At 59.2% G+C, this 18,848-nt stretch overlaps 1 protein-coding gene across 6 annotated transcripts; it reads left to right on the top strand.

Annotated features, from left to right (window-relative positions):
• Positions 1-215: 215 nt before the first annotated feature.
• On the top strand, positions 216-16,312 carry TTYH1 (tweety family member 1). 6 transcript variants are annotated; one of them, XM_059381593.1, is made up of 14 exons: positions 216-642; positions 4,558-4,732; positions 6,697-6,808; positions 7,527-7,747; positions 9,895-9,990; positions 11,229-11,301; positions 11,671-11,746; positions 12,240-12,295; positions 12,463-12,555; positions 12,718-12,810; positions 15,350-15,492; positions 15,621-15,666; positions 15,755-15,835; positions 15,955-16,312. In XM_059381593.1, exons 1-13 carry the CDS (start codon positions 231-233, stop codon positions 15,791-15,793), a joined length of 1,635 nt encoding a protein of 544 aa, XP_059237576.1. In that variant the 5' UTR covers positions 216-230; the 3' UTR covers positions 15,794-15,835; positions 15,955-16,312. The 6 variants fall into 6 exon arrangements, with proteins under 6 accessions (XP_059237576.1, XP_059237575.1, XP_059237577.1 ...); XM_059381597.1 differs by having other exon boundaries at positions 432-642; positions 4,558-4,736; XM_059381592.1 differs by lacking the exon at positions 15,621-15,666.
• Positions 16,313-18,848: the final 2,536 nt, after the last annotated feature.

Genomic DNA, 18,848 nt, shown 5'->3' with positions numbered 1-18,848 from the left:
AAGGTGGGGGTTTTACCCAAATGACAGCCTTTATAGGTGAAAGGACGCTTACACACAGAAGTGAGGTTTTTTTTTTTTTTTTTAAATTGATGTAACTGACCGTTATTTGTAAAGTGCTATGCAAATATTTAGTGACCTCTGCACAGACGTAAAGGTTCTTCCTAGAGATAAGGGAACCTTATGCTGTTCTAGGATGATTGCATGGTATGAGCGGCCCCATTTGGACAGTGATGTCGCTGGACAGCGTGGTACCTGCGCCGGCCGCAGGTGGGAGCCGTCACCGAGGGGCGGAGCGCTGGGGGCCCGCTGGCAGTCCCCCCGGCAGCCACCAGAGGCAGCACCGTCCCCGTCTGGCCCGCGCCTCCCCCCTCCTCCCCCAATCTCCGCCCCCCACCCTCTTCCTCCCCCTGCTCCTCTCCCCTGAGCCCCGCCAGACCCCGCTCCGCCCGCGCCCCGCTCCACTGCCGAGGCTCCCGCAGCCCCGGCGTCGGCCCCGCTGCGCCCTCCCCGGGGGCTATGGGGGCGCCCCCGGGCTACCGACCCTCCGCTTGGGTGCATCTGCTTCACCAGCTGCCCCGCGCCGACTTCCAGCTCCGCCCGGTACCCAGCGGTTTCGCGCCCCAAGAGCAAGAATACCAGCAGGTGGGAGCGGGTGCGGGGTCGTGGGGGCGGGAGCAGAGGGGGGAGCCAGAGCTTATGGGTCCCGAGGGAGAAAGGTGACAGATTCCTGTGTTCTCCGGGGGTGGGGGCCGAGCCCGGACTTTGGGGTACCTGAAAGGAAGAGGAGCATGGGGTTCCCATACCTGGAGGTTCCCCTGGGACAGGCGCTGGGAGACCAGAGCCCCGGCTCCTTAAATAAGGAAGGGCCAGGGGTCTGGACCTCTTAGGCACAGAGGAGGGATGGGACCTTGGAGTCCAGGGTCTCTGAGAGCTGCCTGGGAGGCTAGCCTCTAGGGTCGTCAGGGTGATAGGTCCAATCTCCCTGTCCTGAAAGATGCCCCCTCCCCTCATAGGATCCGGGGTGTCCAGTTAAGGTGGGACTCAGCAGAGACAGGAACTGATAATGGTGGAGAGGAAGAGGCTGGGGTGCCCCAGTTCAGGATAGGGTTGAGACCTGAAATGGGGAAGGGGCCAGAGGATGTAGGGCCAGGGCTGGGAAGACAAGGCAGAGGTGCTGGAAGAGGAAGCTGCAGCCAGTCCCCAGCCCCAGGACAGAAGGGGGGTGGCCAGGGTGCTCGGGTGGGGGGCGGTGGAAACGAGGTTCCATCTGGGGACCAGAGGATGACAGAAATGGGTCCAGAGGGTGGGGCCGGGGTGGGAACCTTGCAGAAGCAGGGGTCCCTGGGGAAGGGGGGCCCAGCTTGGGTCAGCTCCAACAGGGGTGAAAGAACTGTCCCCTGACCCAGTTTAATTCAAGTCCTTGACTTTGAGATTAATGAGGAGCAAGGCTTAGCTGAGCCGGGGAAGGGTGGGGGAGTGTGTGCCTGCGAGGGCGGGGGTGCCTGGGAGCCCTGGTGGAGCCCTGGTGGAGCCCTTGGATCGGTCCTGGGCCCTGCCTATAGGGTCCAGGCCCCTTGGATCTGGTCTAGGAAGCTCCTGGGATAAAGGGCTGGGGAATGGAGAGCTTAGGACGCGTGGGGGGTCCCAGAAAAGCAGAGAGGGGGATGTGTGCTGTATTCTGAGCTATTTGGGTCATGGCTGTACCAGTCGGCAGCAGCTCCTCCCTGCTTTCTCCACACTGCCCTCTTCCCACCAAAAAGGGACGGCCATCCCCTTGCTCAGGGCCTGTGGTGTACACAGTCACGACCTCTAGGGCTGGTCACCCACGCGGAGACCTGCCCACACAGCCACAGCAGGTTGCTGGCCCCAGGCTCTGCCCCAGGCGCTCAGAGAGGCTCACTCCGCCCCCCCCCAACCAAAAGGCAGGGTGACAGCACTGGGACAGGCACGGAGTCACATGACCCAGAAGGGGACACTGCCCCCCAGGAAGATCACCGCTGTGGTCACAGCTGGGAAAAGTCAGGCACTGGGTGACACAGGGCTGGAAGACAAACTCACACAATCACTTGTAGACACATACACAGCCACATATCCATACACATGTTTACACACACACACACACAATTCCTGCCCTTACACACACCCCCCCACACCCCATGTTTACTTGTATACACGGTGACACACGTTTACACATGCACACACACTCCTGTCCTCACACACTCACACACACCCCGCATAGTCACATACACATGCCTTACACTTGTGTACTAACTGACACACGTACACATGCACACACATCCCTGTCCTCACACACACACCACACACTCACACATCGTTACATATACATACCCTATTCTCGCTTGTATACACACAGTCACTTATCCATACACGTGTTTACACATACACACAATTCCTGCCCACACTCACACGCATGTCCCACGTTTACTTGTATACACACTGACACATGTTTACATATGCACACACACTCCTTTCTCACACACTCACACTCCCACATAGTCACATATACATAACCCACATTCACTTATAGACACAAACACAGCCACATATCCATACACGTTTACACATTCACACACACAATTCCTGCCCTCACTCACACACTCACACACCCCACATTTACTTGTATACACACTGACACACATTTACACATTCACACACAATTCTTGCCCTCACTCACACACTTACACACACCCCACATAGTCATATACACACACCCCACACTCACTTGTGTACACACAGACACATGTTTACACATGCACACACATTCCTGTCCCACCACACACATAGTCACATATACATACCCTACACTCACTTGTATACACACACAGTCACACACACACACACTGAAACACTTGCACATTCACACTCACACAATTCCTGCTCTCATTCACACCCCCCACACATACATACAACCCACATTCACTGTGTACACATGAACATTCACACACACACAGACACGTTTACACATTCACACACATTCCTGTCCTCACACACTCACACACACTCCACACTCACAGTCACCTATAGTAAACACACACACAATTCCTGTTCTCATTCACTCACACATTCACACACCCCAAGCTCACTTGTTTACACTCACACATTTACACATTCTCATCTTCACTCACACACACACTCACACACATATACACACTCCTACACACTCACATGTCACATTCACTTGTATACACACACACATTCTTATACACAAATTTGCATATACACATACATTCACTCATATATAACACACACATGTTCACACACACACACCACCGAGGACCACTCAGACTCAAAGAATCATGCTCAGAAACACACAAATGCCAACAGATAACTCTCACACCTGTCAACATAGGTGTTTCCACAGGGACACTCATTCGCTCTCTCTCCCTCACACACACACAGGTGTAGTATCTCATGGCAGATAAATACAAAGATAAAACATCCAGTTTCATAGCCATAGGAAAAAATATACCACACAGTTGTGTCATTCACACACACACACCACACTTGTGTCCTTCACATGTGCACACACACACACACTCCAGCCACACTGCAAGGACAAAGGCAGAGACACACTGTGGTTTACAGGAAACAGCATTAGTGAGTCCGGAGGGGTAACTGTGTTCTGGATGTTGTCCCTGCCTGCTGTTTGGCTTAAGGTAAACCCAGTCCCATTCTGGGCACCTGTGAAGGGGACAGGACCTCACAGCCGCTCCTGTAAAGTCTTGCCCTGCTGTCCTGCAAGGCTTTTCCACATACCTGTCCCCCACCCCGCACACCCACCTCTGCCCTCCCAGCTTTTGGTGTCTCCGTGTCTCCTTTCCCTGCATCTCTGCTTTTCCCCTCCTCTGTTTCTCTCCCCGACCCCCACTCTGTGTCTACCTGTCTCCAAGTCTCCATCCCTGAGTCTTGCACACACACTCTGTCATGGAGGCTGTCACGCCCCCCTCCCCGTGAGTTCCTGGGTGACAGACTCACACTGCGGTGTGTGTGCGGAGCTCAGCACAGGGGAGTGAGCGAGCAGTGAGTGGGGAGGACTGGCAAGGAGGAGGGAAGAGGAAGCCTGCCGCCCCTGACTTCACACCCATCTCCAGGAACAGGCACCCCGTCCACCCCCGATCCCACCTATTTCCGGACGCAGGTCTCAGAAGGTTTCTGGGAGCTGCTCTGTTCCAGCTGCCTGGCTGGAACACAGGGGATGCCTGGGATGATGAGGACACAGTCTCAGAGAGGGGAAGGCTCCTGCTGAAGGTCACACCCAGAGCAGAGCTGGACTCCAAGCTTTGGGCCTCTCAGTAGGAAGCTCCCTCCAGTGACCCAGCCCCAAACTGCCGAGCCCCAGCAGCCAGCCTGGGAGGGACTGGGGACCCCATCTTTCCCCACAGACCTGGAAACCAGAGGCTGGGCTTGGCCCCCCTTTCTAGCCAGAGCTGCCTTCCACCTCTGCTGAAGTCCCTGAAGTCCCCGATTCAGGACCTCCCGCCATGCAGGGAGGGAGCAGGGAGCCCCTCTGAGGCCTCACGTCTCCCCCTTCCCCAGGCCCTGTTGCTGGTGGCAGCCTTGGCAGGCCTGGGCTTGGGCCTGAGCCTCATTTTCATTGCTGTCTACCTCATCCGCTTCTGCTGCTGCCGGCCCCCAGAGCCCCCCGGGGCCAAAAGCCCCCCACCCGGGGGAGGCTGTGTCACCTGGAGCTGCATCGCTGCCCTTCTCGTCGGCTGGTAATGGGGCCCCAGGGTGGGTGGGGAGTGGGGACGGGGCTCCCCACAATCCTGGCTGGTCTTCCTGCGAGTGCCCTAGAATCCCACCTCAGCCTTGCCGTGGGAAGAGCTGCTCCCATTTCGTGGATGGACAGATTGAGTTTCAAGAAGAGGAGGGACTTCCCAAGGGCAATCAGGCTGGCAGGAGGGGGTAGGGGTTAAGAGCTAGGATTTGGTGGCTTTGTCACTGAAGTGATGCGCAGCTAGGGGAGTGGTGGAGTCAGTTGCTCCAGGACTCAGTTTCCATGTCTCTGAAATGGACATTATAGTAATACCCACCTCCTCTTCTTAGTTACGGTGGGATTAAATGAGAGAAGGTACAGAGCCTGGACCACAGTCCTACTAGGGGAGCAGTAACGCTTGATATCATTCATTAACTCACTCGCTCATTAACTCACTCGCTCATTCATTCATTCCACAACTATTTCTTGCGGATCTACTCTGTGCGGGAAGATACTGAACTGGCCAGGCGAGGTTCTTGCCCTCCTGGAGCTGATGTTCCAGTCAAGGAGACAGACAGCAAAGTAGTGTTTGCGGTCCAAGAGCAGAGCTGGGAGTCCAGACCTGAGCTGGTCTAACTCCTTCGCACTAACCCTGGGCAAGTCTTGGGGAGAGGGACAAAGCAATTTTTCAAGGTCCCTTCGCCCAAGTGGCCAGTGGAGATTCAGACCCGCAAGCCCCTCTCAGAGGCTGGGAGGGGGCTGGGGGGTTCTGTGCAGCGGGTGGGCACTGGGGGTTAGAGAGGAGGGAGCACTTGAGGACACGCCAGCCAGCTCACCATTTACCAAGAGCCCGGCTCCAAGCCCAGCCCTCCCTGTCAGGCCACCCCCAGCAGCGCAGGAGTTCTATTGCACAGATCAGGATGCTGGGATCCCAGAGAGACCCGCCCCGGATCTGGGAGAGTGCCGGGCTGGGCCCTACCCCCACTGCCTCCCTGCGGGGAGCAGCACAGTGTGTTTGGGGGTGTCTGTGGTGGTGGGGGAGAGCAGGGCGTCCTAGATCCCAAATGCTTCCTCTTGGGGCTCTCCTGACTGGGGCTGGGGGTTGGCGAGGGTGGTGGACAAAGGCCCTGTGGGGGAGAGACACGGCCGGCCCCCAGCGGCCTGGGAACAAGAGCAGCTTTGTCCCGCCGGGAACAATGGGCGGGGGCGCCAGGGCGGGCGTGGGAGCCCAGGGTTAAGTATGGGGGGGGGGCTGGCCGGCGCTGGGAACTGTGAGGGCGTGCGGCTCCCTCCGCCGGGTCGGGCCTGGCCCCTCCGCGGAGGGACACTCTTGCGGGTGGGGGGGATGGGCCCACATTCAGACCCCACAATGGAGCTCTGTGTGCCGGCCGCGGAGGGGCGGGGGCGCAGGCTTCTGGCCCATCGGCCCACATTCCCTTGCTTCGCTCTCAGCTGGCCAGACGCTTGGGTCGTGGGGGCGGGGGAAGGCGGGGAGCTCCAGACCCAGGGGAGCTCCAGACCCTGGGGCCCCCAGGAGATGATGACTGGGGACCAGCGGTCCTAGGAAGCCCCAGGAGGCGGGGAGGGGACAGCGGCATCCTCAAGGGACCGGTGCTGAAGACTTGGGATGCTTGAGGAAGGGATGGAGGGTTGGGTATGGGCCGACAATCCTGGGGGGAGGGCTTCTCCTGGGGCTGGGCGTGACGGGGTTCCGCTCCAGTAAGGTGCGGGTTAAATCCGGGCCCCCCCCCCCGCCCCTCCACCCACCATTAGCATCACAATGACGTCCCTAGGACGGGGGAGGGGGGCTTCCCGTTACCTTGGCAACCGGTGGGGGCCAGGCTGGAGATGTTCCTTTCCCACGACGGGCTGGACCAAGGGGGTGGGGGTGGGGGAGAGGATTGGGTGTGAGGAGGTTGGGGGGACGCGGCCCCAGGGTCCCAGGACGGGTTGTGATTTCCCGTCCCTCCCCCTCTCAGCGCCGGCATTGGCATCGGTTTCTATGGCAACAGCGAGACCAGTGATGGGGTGTCCCAGCTCAGCTCGGCACTGCTGCATGCCAACCATACGCTCAGCGCCATAGACCACCTGGTGAGGGGCCAGGCACCGGCCAGACCCCAGACCCACACCCAGACTCGTTCCACCTCCCAGAGAAATGGGACCCAAACTCAGAGTCCAGACCCCACACCTGAGACTTAGACCCCAGACTCTGACCTCAGACTATACGCCCCACCTCCAACCCTGCCCACAGCCAGGACCTTATACTTGGCACCCTCAGACCCTCCACCTGGATCTGGAACATGCGGCTCAATTCTAGACCCCTATTCACACTCAGTCTCAGCCCTGGATCCCTGCCCTCAGGTCAGATCCAGGTCCCCAGACCCGATCTGTTCCCTAAACGTAAGCCCAGGGACCTCAGTGCTGAGACCCAGGACTCTGACAAGGGGCCTTGCTCCCATCCCCAGGCCCAGGGTTCCAGATCCAGAGCTGAGACCCAGGCTGCCCTCAGACTTCAAATTTCGTGTCCAGGGCAGACCCTGGACCATGGAATCCAGACTTAGGACCTCAGACCCAGACAGACAGACGCCAACTTTAGACTCAAATGCTCAGGTGTAATTACAGTTCTGGGGCCTTAGTCTTACCTGGGACCCAAGCCACTGACCCTCAGGGCTCCTGATGGGAGCCACAGAACATCTTCCACAGATGTCCTAGTCCCCAGATCTCAGACACCTGCCACAACTACTCCACCCCAACACCCGCCTCTCCAGGGCATGCCTGCCTCTGACCCCAGACTCCCCCCTGCACGCAGGTGTCAGAGACGGTGGAAAGGCTGGGTGAGGCCGTGAGGACAGAGCTGACCACCCTGGAGGAAGTGCTGGCTCAGCGTACGGAACTGGTGGCTGCCGCCCGCGGGGCTCGGCGGCAGGCAGAGGCGGTGGCCCAGCAGCTCCAGGAGCTGGCCTTCTGGAGGGGAGTGCCCTTGAGCCCCCTGCAAGTGGCTGAAGATGTGTCCTTTGTGGAGGAGTACAGGTGGGTGATGGGGGTTCTCACCCCGGGTGACTCTGCATCCAGGTGGCCATGGGGCAGTGTCTGGGGACACTTGTCTGGCCATCGCAGCTCGCGAGGGGGCGCTACTCACACCTGGTCGGTGGGGACCAGAGCCGCATCCTGCCATGCACAGGATGGCCCCCAGCAAAGGATGGCCTGTCCGGAGTGTCCCAGTGCCCGGGCCGAGCCACGCCCCGCTCACATCCTTGCATCTGCCCACTCAGTCGCTCTCCCCTCAGTCATCCATCTGACGCGTGCATCCCCTCAACAGATGTTTATCTAGCACCTTCTGGTGAGAGAGAGGGGTGCCCGGGGGTTAGGAACATGAGCTCTGCAGCCAGGTGGCCACTCTGGGGCTGTGGGACTGGTTACCTTTTCTGAGCCCTTGATGTCCCGATCTGTAAAGTGGGAGTGATGGGTTGGATTGTTGAAGATCAGAGGAGTCCGTGCCTGTTAAGTGCTTACAACAGTGACTGGCACGCACCATACAGGTGTGTGTAAGATGTACGTTTTTATAAGACAGGGCAGTGAACAAAACAGACACCAGTTCCAGCTCATCTTCCAGTAAGGGGCCCAGTAATAAACGAACGCCTGTGAGGGGTGGGTGGTAAGAGCTTTGGAGAAAAGTGAAGCAAGGGAGGAGAACGGGCTGGGGACAGAGGCTGGCAGTCTGCCTGTGGCCCCGGCAGGGGGGGGGGGGGGGGGGTGGGGGGGGGTCATGGGGAGGCTGCGTTGGAGAGGTGGTGTGTGAAGGAGGGACATATTATGTGGCTATCTGGGGTGGCCGCCCTTGCCAGCAGCCCATAGGATGAAGTCCTCATTGCTTTGGCTGCTGGGAATGAGGTCTCCTGTTTATCTGATTCTGTCTGGGGGCCCAGCCCAGGTGTGGGGACAGAGGCAAGAGATGGAGTCCTGGCTTCTGTGCTCTAGGGTGGAGGGCCCCCAGGAATGAAGCAGTCCGTGACGAGGACGCCCCCGTGGGGCATCAGACAAGCCTGGGTCCCAGGGAGTCCAGATTTTGCGCTTTGGCTAGGCCATCCTTGGGCCAGGCCTCAGCCCACCTCCAGGGGCCCCAGGCAGCAGAGGGTTGAGGCAGACCTACCTCCAACAGGAAAGGTCGCTGGAAGTTCCAGTGTGAGAGCCTGCCCCTGGGAGTCCTCCCTCAGGGAAAGTGCAAGGTTTCCTGCAAGGTTACTGGGGCCCCCAGAGGGAGAGCTTCCTGGCCGAGTTCCCAGAGACCGAGACCAGGCATGCACAGCGGCTTAGTGCAGAAGGGTGGGCTGCCCCTGATGGAAGAAGGGAGAGTGAAGCTGGGGTGTGGGGTGGGGATGCTGGGAGCAAAGGCCTGCAGGTCTCCCTGAGCCACGCAGCCCAGCTCAACCCCAGGAAAGCAGGGTCCACTAGCTGCTCAGGTGTCTCAGATGGGCACAGCTGTGGGGTACCCGGCCGGTGGGGGCCCAGCCGGGGCCCAGCTGGGGCACACCCAGGGGCACTCACCCGGCCTAAGCAGCGATTTCCAGAACGCCTCCGCCATGCCAGCCCTCCGAGCAGAGGGAATCAGTCGTTAACACACACTAACTGTTGGAAGCTCCCTGACTGAGGGTCCAGCTGGAGTTTCAGGCCGTCTGTGTACCCGGCACCCTTCTAAGTTCACGCTCCTTAGCCTCACAACTCCCTCTCAGAGTGGGCGCTACTGTTCTCCCCAACGTTACAGGTGGGGAAACCGAGGCACAAAGGTAAAGCCCCCGAAACAAGGTTGCCCACAGGTAGGAAGTGGAGAGGCTGGTGCCCAGCCTCAGGGCACGCCACAGGACACTCAGCCCATGCCCAGGAACTGCTCACTTCACTCTGCAGGTGCCGTGGCAGGTGGCACTGGGGGACACCAGTGGCTCGTGCCTGGTGACAGGGCCTGTGTGTGGTCCAGCTGGGGAGGCGCCTGGCCCCCGGCACCTGAGCTCTGAAGGGCCACAGTGGCTGGCCTCCCAGTGCACCTGCTTCACAGGGAGCCAGCTGTGGCCTGGGGACAAGAGCATGAGTGTGGGGGGCCGCCCCCTCTGCCGGGCTCCAGTCGGGCAGCCTGGGTCCGGAGGGCCAGATCTGCTGCTCAGTGGCCCTCGTCCCTTCTCCAGGTGGCTGGCCTATGTTCTCCTGCTGCTCCTGGAGCTGCTGGTCTGTCTCTTCACCCTCCTGGGCCTGGCAAAGCAGAGCAAGTGGCTGGTGATCGTGTAAGTCCAGGTGCCCTCCGAGTGGCCTCCGCTTTCCCTCCCGCAGAGCTCTGGCAGGAGGGACACTGCCCTCCTTCCCTCATCCCACAAACTTCCAGGGAGGTCCTGGGCTGGGCCAGCACCTGCCAAGACACCAGACCTAGAGCAGGCCGGGCCGGCAGAGCAGGGAGCACAGGCCCCGAGGCAAAGAGCTCCATAATCCTAGGGAAAACGATATAACGTTTGCGCTGAGGATGGGGCGGTTTCTGACTTCCCCCGATGGCCTTGCACACACAGCTCCATGAGGGACGGACCCCTCAGGCACCTGACTTGCAGAGGGGTACTGCAGGCAGAGGGCTTCCACCTCTGAGGCTGCATGGCCCTTATGGGGCTCAGGGAAACTCAAGACCACATCCTTACTTAACGGCTTGTTCCATGTGGCCAGCCCTATTTTGGAACCCTCGCTCTGACCCTTCGCCCCATTAGCACGGAGAGAGGGGCTCAGAGAGGTTGGGCCACTTGCCCTGGGCCACACAGCCAGGAAGAGCTAGAGCTGGTTTCCGGCTCAGGCCAGTCCATCCCATGTAGAAGAACCCCTGAATCCTTGCTGCCTCTGGGGGTCCTGCTGGTGCTCCCCTGTCTCCACACTCCCCTGGGTGAGAAGTCCTGCTGTGCCCTGCAGGCTCCCCCTGAGGCTGAGAGGTGGTGAGCACCCTCTAGTGCTGACCCTCACCTCTGGACCCCTCCCCAGAGAAAAACCAGGCTGAAGTTCCAGCCCTGGTGGCAGCCAGGTCTTGGAGGAAAGGTGTGGCTGGCTCAGGAAGCCAACGAGGCCATGCTCCAAGCTGGGAGACAGGCTGGGACTGCTGGGCTGCTGCGGATGCAAAGCCAGGAAGCAGAGCCCAGAAGTGGGCAGCAGCTCTCCCAGAATCCCAGAGCAAGGCGGGGGCAGAGCTGGGCTGGGATCTGGGCTGCTGGCTTGCCAGCCCAGGGCCCTCTTCTCACTGTCCTCCCCCTCACTCCTGGGGAGAGACCAGATGTTCAGTTTGCTATGAATGATCACAGGTCTACTACCTGCACTCCCGTCCTCCCCTCCGCCCTCCAGTTTCTCTGCCCTTAATTTTGATCCTCGAGGCTCCAGAGGTTGGTAGGGAAGGAGGGGTGGGGCTGTGATGGGATTTGGGGTGGAGGAAGGGAAAAGATGAGGCAGGGAAATTAAGAACCCCAGAACCGCAAACCTGTCCTTTACCCCTTTATAGGATGACAGTGATGAGTCTCCTGGTTCTTGTCCTGAGTTGGGGCTCCATGGGGCTGGAGGCAGCTACAGCTGTGGTGAGTGCTGGAGGCCAGGCTCCTGGGTCTCAGGGCAGGTCCTGAGGGGAAGGACTTGGAGCCAGGATCACATGTTCTGAGGCCTAGAAGCTGGAGACTTAGACACTTGGGTCCTAAGGGAAGAGGGGGCTGGGGGCCTGGACTCCTGGGTCTGAGGGAGGAAGGGCTGGAGGCCCAGATTCCTGGGTCTGAGGGAGGAGGGGCTGGGGGTCTGGACCCCTGGGTCTGAGATGGGGGGACTGGGGGCCTGGACTTTTGGCTCCCCAGGAATGGTGGGGGCTGGTGTGGTAAGCCAGACACCCCGTTCTGTGGGAGTATGGAATTGGAGCAGTGTCTGGTCCAAGCACCCCCTCTCCCTGCCTCCCTCAGGGCCTCAGTGACTTCTGCTCCAGTCCTGACACCTACATCCTGAACCTGACCCAGGAGGAAACTGGGCTCAGTTCAGGTGACCCCATCAACACCCGCAGACCCTGACTCCTCAGGCCCTCGGGCGGGGTGGGTGCCTGGTCTCAGAAGCTCTCAGCACCTCTCCTGCTGGCCTGGGAAAGAGACAGGAATACAGATGCTGGACTTCGGGGAGAGCGGTCAGGAGACAAAGCTGGCTGGGAGTCCCTCCCCAGGAACAGGAGGATTTGGCCAGGAATGCGCACAATTTAGTCAAGGGCAGGACAGCAGAAGCAGGGGTTTGCAGGGAGTGTGGAGACCCTCCAGTTTTGGGCTGTGGTTGGAGCAGAAGTGATGGAACGGTGTAGGTAGCTTGTCCCTGAAGGCCAGGCGGCGGGCACCACAGGAGGCCCCTGGGCTGGGGAGAGGCCCCCCGTCCTGAGGGTGGGAAGGCAGGGCCCTGCCCCTTCCCAGCTTCGCGGGGCGGGTGGGGGGGGGCGGGCGGCTGCGGGTACCCAGGCTCATGGGTGTCTCCTCTTTTCCTCCCACTTCAGACATCCTGAGCTATTACTTCCTCTGCAACCAGGCGGTCTCCAACCCCTTTCAGCAGGTTAGGGGAGCGGGCAAGGGAGCGGGGTGGAGGAGGGCGGGCTGGGGCGGGGACTGCAGGTCCTGGGGGAGGCTGCGGGGACGCCCGGGGCCCGCAGCCCTGTGTCCTCCGGGAGGAGAGTGGGCTGGGGGCGGCCACTACCTGGCCCTCCCCCTGTCTTCCCGCAGAGGCTGACTCTGTCGCAGCGAGCTCTGGCCAACATCCACTCCCAGCTGCAGGGCCTCGAGCGGGAAGCTGTCCCCCAGTTCCCTTCTGCGCAGGTGGGCAGCAGGGCTCTCCCTCAGCACCCGGACTCGGACCGGAAGTGGTGGGGAGGCTGTAGGCGGGGCCCGAGGCCTGTGGGCGGAGCCCGCTGAGGTGGGCGGAGCCCGGCCCTGTGTGGTCCGGAGGAGCAGGTGGGGTGACCCTCCCCTCCCGCGCAGAAGCCTCTGCTGTCCTTGGAGGAGACGCTGAATGTGACGGAAGGAAACTTCCACCAGCTGGTGGCGCTGCTGCACTGCCGCGGCCTGCACAAGGTGCGCCCCGTCCCCCAAATTCTTCCAGGGAGCCCGAGACATCCCTGCGCTTCTCTCACCTGCCGTAGAGCTGCTCTCTACCTCCCCGCCACCCCCATCTGTCCTTCTGACATCACCTTCGCTCGCTCCGCCAGCCCTCTCTCATAGGCTCCTTCCCTGCCCCACCCTGCTGCCACCCACCCCCTTGCCCCTCTCCCCCTCCCTCCTCCCCCCTCCCCCACTTGTCTCTCTTCTGGAGCCCTGGCAGCTTCTTGAATTCTGGGGCCCGACAGCCTGGGCTCCTCACCTCCGGCCCAGGGGCCACAGTCTGTTAGAGTGACTCACTGCGCCCGGCTTTACTAGATGCGGCACAGGTGGGACACACCTGAGCCCTCGGTTCGTCATGCCCTCTGAAGGAAATGCTGTCATCACGGCACCGCACCATGACGTGCCTGTGAGCCTCCGCTGCCAGGCAGTCATCCAGGGTCATCCCTTGGCTTCCTCACCCCACCCCCATTCCCAGGGCCTGCTGCCCCCCAGGCCTAGTCTTTCCCCCCAGGGGAGCACCCATGCCTCATCCCCCCTCTAGTCTGTCCTCCCAGTGGCTCTCCAACAGGACTGCCAGATTTAGCAAACAACAAATCTCTCTTTCCTGTAGGTAGGTCCCACGCCATAGTGGGGACATGTTTGTACTAAATATTTTTTGTGGTTGGGCATCCTGCCTTTGATCTGGCGACTGCATCAGAGGGACCCATCTGTCCCACAGCACCGACCTGACCTGGCCCTTGCTGGGATCCGCACCCCTTCCACAGCTCCCACTGTCCCCAGAGCGTCTCAGATTGGCACTGCAGCACGGGGGCAGTGGCGGTGAGGGAGGGGCAAGGAATCAACACTCAGAATTGCTGAGTATGTGAGCTGCAGGACTCCAGAAGGCAACCCTGCTCTTTCGTTCAAGGGTAAACTGAGGCCCACAAATTTCTCTCCCGTCCGGGCTGACCCTGGTCTGGATCGCACTTCCCAAGGTTCACTGTGGACAGAGGGAAGGGAGGGAGGGTGGAGAGTGGATCAGTCTCACCCTCTACTTGTGCACCCCGTGACTCTGGGCCCGTTTCCCCTCTCTGGGCTTCAGCGTTCCCACATAATACATCCAGGATTGAGGGACATCAGGGATAAAGTGGTGGGAAGGTGTCTCTGGAGCCTGACAGATTTGGCTCTAATCCAGCTCTACCCCTTCCAGGTTGTGTGACTCTGGGCAAGTGGCTTGCCCTCTCTGGGCTTCAACTTTCTGCCCACAAAAGGCAGCAATGTGAGGGGGCCCAGATCTCTGCCTTGCAGGGCTAGGAGGAGCATGAAAGGACATGATCTAGGTGCCTGAAACAGTAAAAAGAGAATGTGCCATTGCTCTGACTTGGGTCCCATGCCCCTGGCTTGGGTTTCACTGGCACAGTACCAGACACAGCTTCCACACCACCCCCCCCCCAGGGGCTCAAGCTGGAAACCTAGGATCATCCCTTTTGCCGTCTGTCCCCACCTCCCACACCCACTCCCCAGGCAAGCTCTGCCGCCTGAAGCCCATCTGGACTCAGAGCACGGCTCCCTCTGCCACTGCTTCTACCCTGGTCACCCTCCTCACCTCCCACCCAGGAGCCACAGAGCATTTTCCCTGTCCCCCTGCTTGCCCCCCCCCATCTGTCCTCCCAACAGCCAGCAGCTGGGTGAGCCTCTCTCCCACAATCCGATCAAATTCTTTCTCCACTAAAACCCTCCAGTGACTCCCCAGCTCACGGATTAAAGTCTAGCTCCACCCCTCCCGCCCCTCCCGGGCTGGTCCCAGGCTCAGGCCCTTGCACCACCCTCTCTGCACTGGACCACAGCAGCCCTTAAACCGCTCCAGGGCCTAGAGCCCGTGGTTTCTTCCTGTCAAGGGTGGTCTCTGCTGTTGGGGTCCAGTCCTGCCTTCTGGTCCCCTCTCAGTTTACGGTCACCTGAAATGACCTTCCGAAGCATGGTTACTCAAGTGTCCCTGGGACTGGGAGCCACACCTGGCACGAGCAGGCCCTTGGCTACTCTGTGGGGTGAATGATGGCTGAGCATTCAGGAAACAACTCAGCTCGATTCCAGACATGATGAAAGGGGCTGCCAGCATTTCCCTAGAGTGTGTTATGTGCAAGGTGCAATTCTAAGTTGGGGGTGGGGGTTCTTCCAAGCAGTGTTCTAAGCCGGAGATGTTGCTCCTGGGGGGCATGTGGCAGTGGTGGTCACAGGCAGAGTGGGGGTGCTCCTGGCAGATAGGGAGCAGGGCCCAGGGAAGCTACTCAACATCCTACCGGTGCGGGACGCCCCACCACGGAGAATCGTGGGGCTCACGATGTCAGAAGCCCCACACTGGACCGAAGCTGAGGTGGCGTGGTGGCTGGGGGTAGGGTGGAGAGGGGGCCAAGATTTGGGTTTACGTCTGCAGGTGTAGTAATGACAGTGGTTGGAGCACCGCCTGCTTATACGGAGGCACAGCCAGGGGTGGGGGGGCGTGCCTGCTGACACCCTCCCCCGCCCACCCCAGGATTACGGCGCTGCCCTTCGGGGCCTGTGTGAGGATGCCCTGGAAGGCCTGCTCTTCCTGCTGCTCTTCTCCCTGCTGTCTGCGGGGGCCCTGGCCACTGCCCTCTGCAGCTTGCCCCGTGCCTGGGCTCTCTTCCCGCCCAGGTCAGGAGGGGAGGGAGGGCATGGTCCTGGGGGAGGCCGTGCAGGGCGGAACCCTGGGCTCCTGCTTGGGGGGGAGCCTCCTGATGGATCCCCCATCCTGCTTCTCTGCCACTCCCCTCGTCCCCCAGTGACGACTATGATGACACAGATGATGACGACCCTTTCAACCCTCAGGTACTGGACTCACTGGCCTGAGGGCAGAGGCTGGGGGCCTGTGCTATGAAGCGAGGTCCCCTCCATGCCCCCTCCCATCTCCCCACAGGAATCCAAGCGCTTCGTGCAGTGGCAGTCATCTATCTGAGCCCCTCTTCCCTGCCAGACTGGAGACTGGGCCCCTACCCCGGTGAGCTCCCAGAGCTACGCCCTGGCTCCCCCCCAGCCAGCCCTGCTCACCTCGCCCTCCTTCTGGGCAATGGGGTGGCCCTGCCCACCTGCATGTGGCACTTTCTGATCTCCTTGCAGTTCCTTCCCTGGCTGCCGGAGGAGACCCCACTAACCCAGCCTGATGGTGCTCTCAGCTCTAACAGCACCTCTGGCCAGGGACAGGCACACGGGACTGCCTCCCTGCCCTGCCCCTTCTCCCATACACCCTTGCCCCTGTGAGTCATCGAGGGGGCAGGGTGGGCCCTGGGGCTATCAGGGAGGGGCAGCTAGCCAGCCAGTCCCCCAGGCCTCATCACTGGCCACCAGGCCCATCCTTGAAGGGACGTGAGTGCCCCCGCCCCTGCCACACCCGGAGGCTTAGGGCCATCATCCCAACTTGCAGCACTAACTTGGGAATGGGTTGATTTGAAATAAAAGGGAAAACTTTATTTTACAAGCAGCTGGGTCCTTATTTGTCTTCTCCCTGCTCTGGCCCCCTGGTTGGGGCCAGGGAGACCCCCTGCCCCCCCCCCCCCCCGCAACCTCCAGGCTGCCAGGCATTTCCAAAGACGCTGGTTTTTTGTTTGTTCTATTGTTGTTAAAATTATAAGACTTTTTGCCTGATTCTAAAAGCAGGACATATGTCCTGACCCAGGAAGAACTTTCAATGTGTGTGTGCGACAGAAGACAGATGTCAAGTCAGTGAAAGGCTGTGCAGTTTCAAAGTTTGGCAGACACAGCTGGTCTCTTCTGGAAGAAAACGTTCTATACACAAGGCAGGTGAAAATCCAGATGTAGACAAGGGAAGGGGTGGGCACATTGCACAGAGGAAGTAGGAGACTCTTGCTACATGCTGTACCTTGGCTGGAAAGGGGGTGTTTCCAGCAAGATACCCCAAAGCCGGCAAAGAAAAGGTAATTCATTTGACAAGTTGTGGAACTAAAAAGCCAGGAGGCAAATCGGTAGTCTTGGGAAAAGCTGATTTGTACGGCAGAAAAATGGGATTTTATTACTACATAAACTATGCAGCTTCTGTAAACTAAGAATAGGACAACTTAACTTGGAAATAAGCAACTGTGATGCCCGTTTGATGAAGTCAGCCCCCAAGGGCTGGTGTCCCAATCCTGACGAGGAGGAAGTGCAGAGTGAACCGAGGAGGGACGCTTTTCTTCCACCGCTGCAGTGAGACACCAGAGCAGCGCTGGAACCACCCAGGCCAGCCTGAGCTGTGGCTCCAGACGCTGGGACAAGTCTGCTCACGTGTCACCCCCGGCCAGGCCATTCTACTCTGGGGATTCATTTCACGGAAATGGAACCTCAGGATGTGTATCAAGGGCTGTGAACTCGGAGCCGAAGGCCGGGTCCCATCCGCGTAGCAGGGCTCTCCAGACCACGATGGCTCTCGGGTTCGGTATTTCCAGGGACAGCCTAGGTGATCTGGGGGTGACAGACGGTGGCAGCACAGTGGACAAATGCAGGGCCATGACTAAGGGCCCTGACTGCTGCTCACCACCAGATGGCTATGGGCAGTGGAAGCTCAGCCCACCCCCACTGGCGGGGGAGGGAGGGGGGTGGCAACATAAGAGGCTCCCCAGGCCCTCCTCTGAGATTCTCCTAGACCACAAGTCTCCCTGAACTCGCTGGGCTGTGGAAACAGATTACGCCCCTGCCTGGTGTGGCGTCTCCCCTCGGGAAACACTGATGGGGTGACTTCCAAGTGCCATCAGCGTAGCATACGGTGTGGGACACAAACCACGATGCTTCCCAGAACAGAAGCAAGCCGAAGCTCAAACCCTGGCCCCAGTAGGCTTCCAGGGGCTGCCACCTGTGCACCAGGGTTTCAGGTCAGAACTTGGTAGCCCAGAGTGCCAGACGTCAGGCCCTTGCGGGGCACATGCCACGGGGCAGCTGGTCTCATTCTTTCTAATTGTCTTTGTCTTGTGCACTGCAAGGAGTGCTCAACGAAGCTTTCCGTGTGGAGTAGCCTGAAGGTGGGAGGGAGAAATCGCCCGCAGGTGCCAGTGAGGGGCTCTGGGGGCCGTGTGCGGACTTTCTCCCCTGGACTGCTGCTGGCTGAGCTGTTAGACCCTGGGCTGGCCCACCGCCATTCTGGCCACACTGATCTCACACGCTGCCCTCTAGTGACCCTGAGTCCTTGTCCACAAGCTAAAGCAGATGCGTCGGGATATTCCAAGAGCACCCTAAGATTCAGGCCACCTGACTTCCTGCCAACAGGCCTGGCACTGATCTTTAACCAGGAAGCTTTAACCAAAAAAGAACATTGTGCATGACCTGTACAAAAGGGAAACCGACTTTTATTTAAAAATCATACATATGAGGACTTCTCACTTTCAACCAAGGTGGGAGGAGCAGGGACTAGATTTGCTCTCCTTCCTGAAACCACCTAAAGTCCAGACAAAATAGGTGAAACAATGGCACTCAAGACTCAGCATCAGGCCAGGGAGGAGAGTGAAACGACATTGAAGACATCGAGCTGAGCCCTGGATATGGCCACTGCCCGTGGTCCCAAGTCCGGCTGCAGGGCTGCCGAGTGGAATGGAGGCAGAACACCCCTCAAAGACCCCACCTAAAACTGCTCAAAAAATAAGACTTAAAAAAAAAAATCTCAATCCAGAAGGCAAGAAAGGGGAAAAGGGAAACCAAGATGGGACAGAGAGAAACCCAACAGCAAGACAATAGATTTACATGTGATCATACCAAAAGTCACATTAAAAGTACAGTTATAAACAGCTCTTTCAAAATGCAGAGGCTGTTAGCTTGGATGAAAACAAAGATCCCGTTACACGCTATTACACACTACGTACCAGAAACCCACCTTAAATATAATGGTGGAAAGAAAAGATACCAAATGCAGCGGGGTCCTCTGGATTGGACTCTGGCACCGTAAAGGACACGTTAGTGGGAAAAGAAATTCAAACAAAGCTGCAGTTCAGTTATGAGTAACGTGCCAGTGTTGGTTTCTTGTTTTTACC

Source organism: Mustela nigripes, chromosome 17 (genome assembly GCF_022355385.1).
Source record: "Mustela nigripes isolate SB6536 chromosome 17, MUSNIG.SB6536, whole genome shotgun sequence".
Lineage (NCBI taxonomy): Eukaryota > Metazoa > Chordata > Mammalia > Carnivora > Mustelidae > Mustela > Mustela nigripes.
This window is presented reverse-complemented; position numbering and strand designations above follow the sequence as displayed.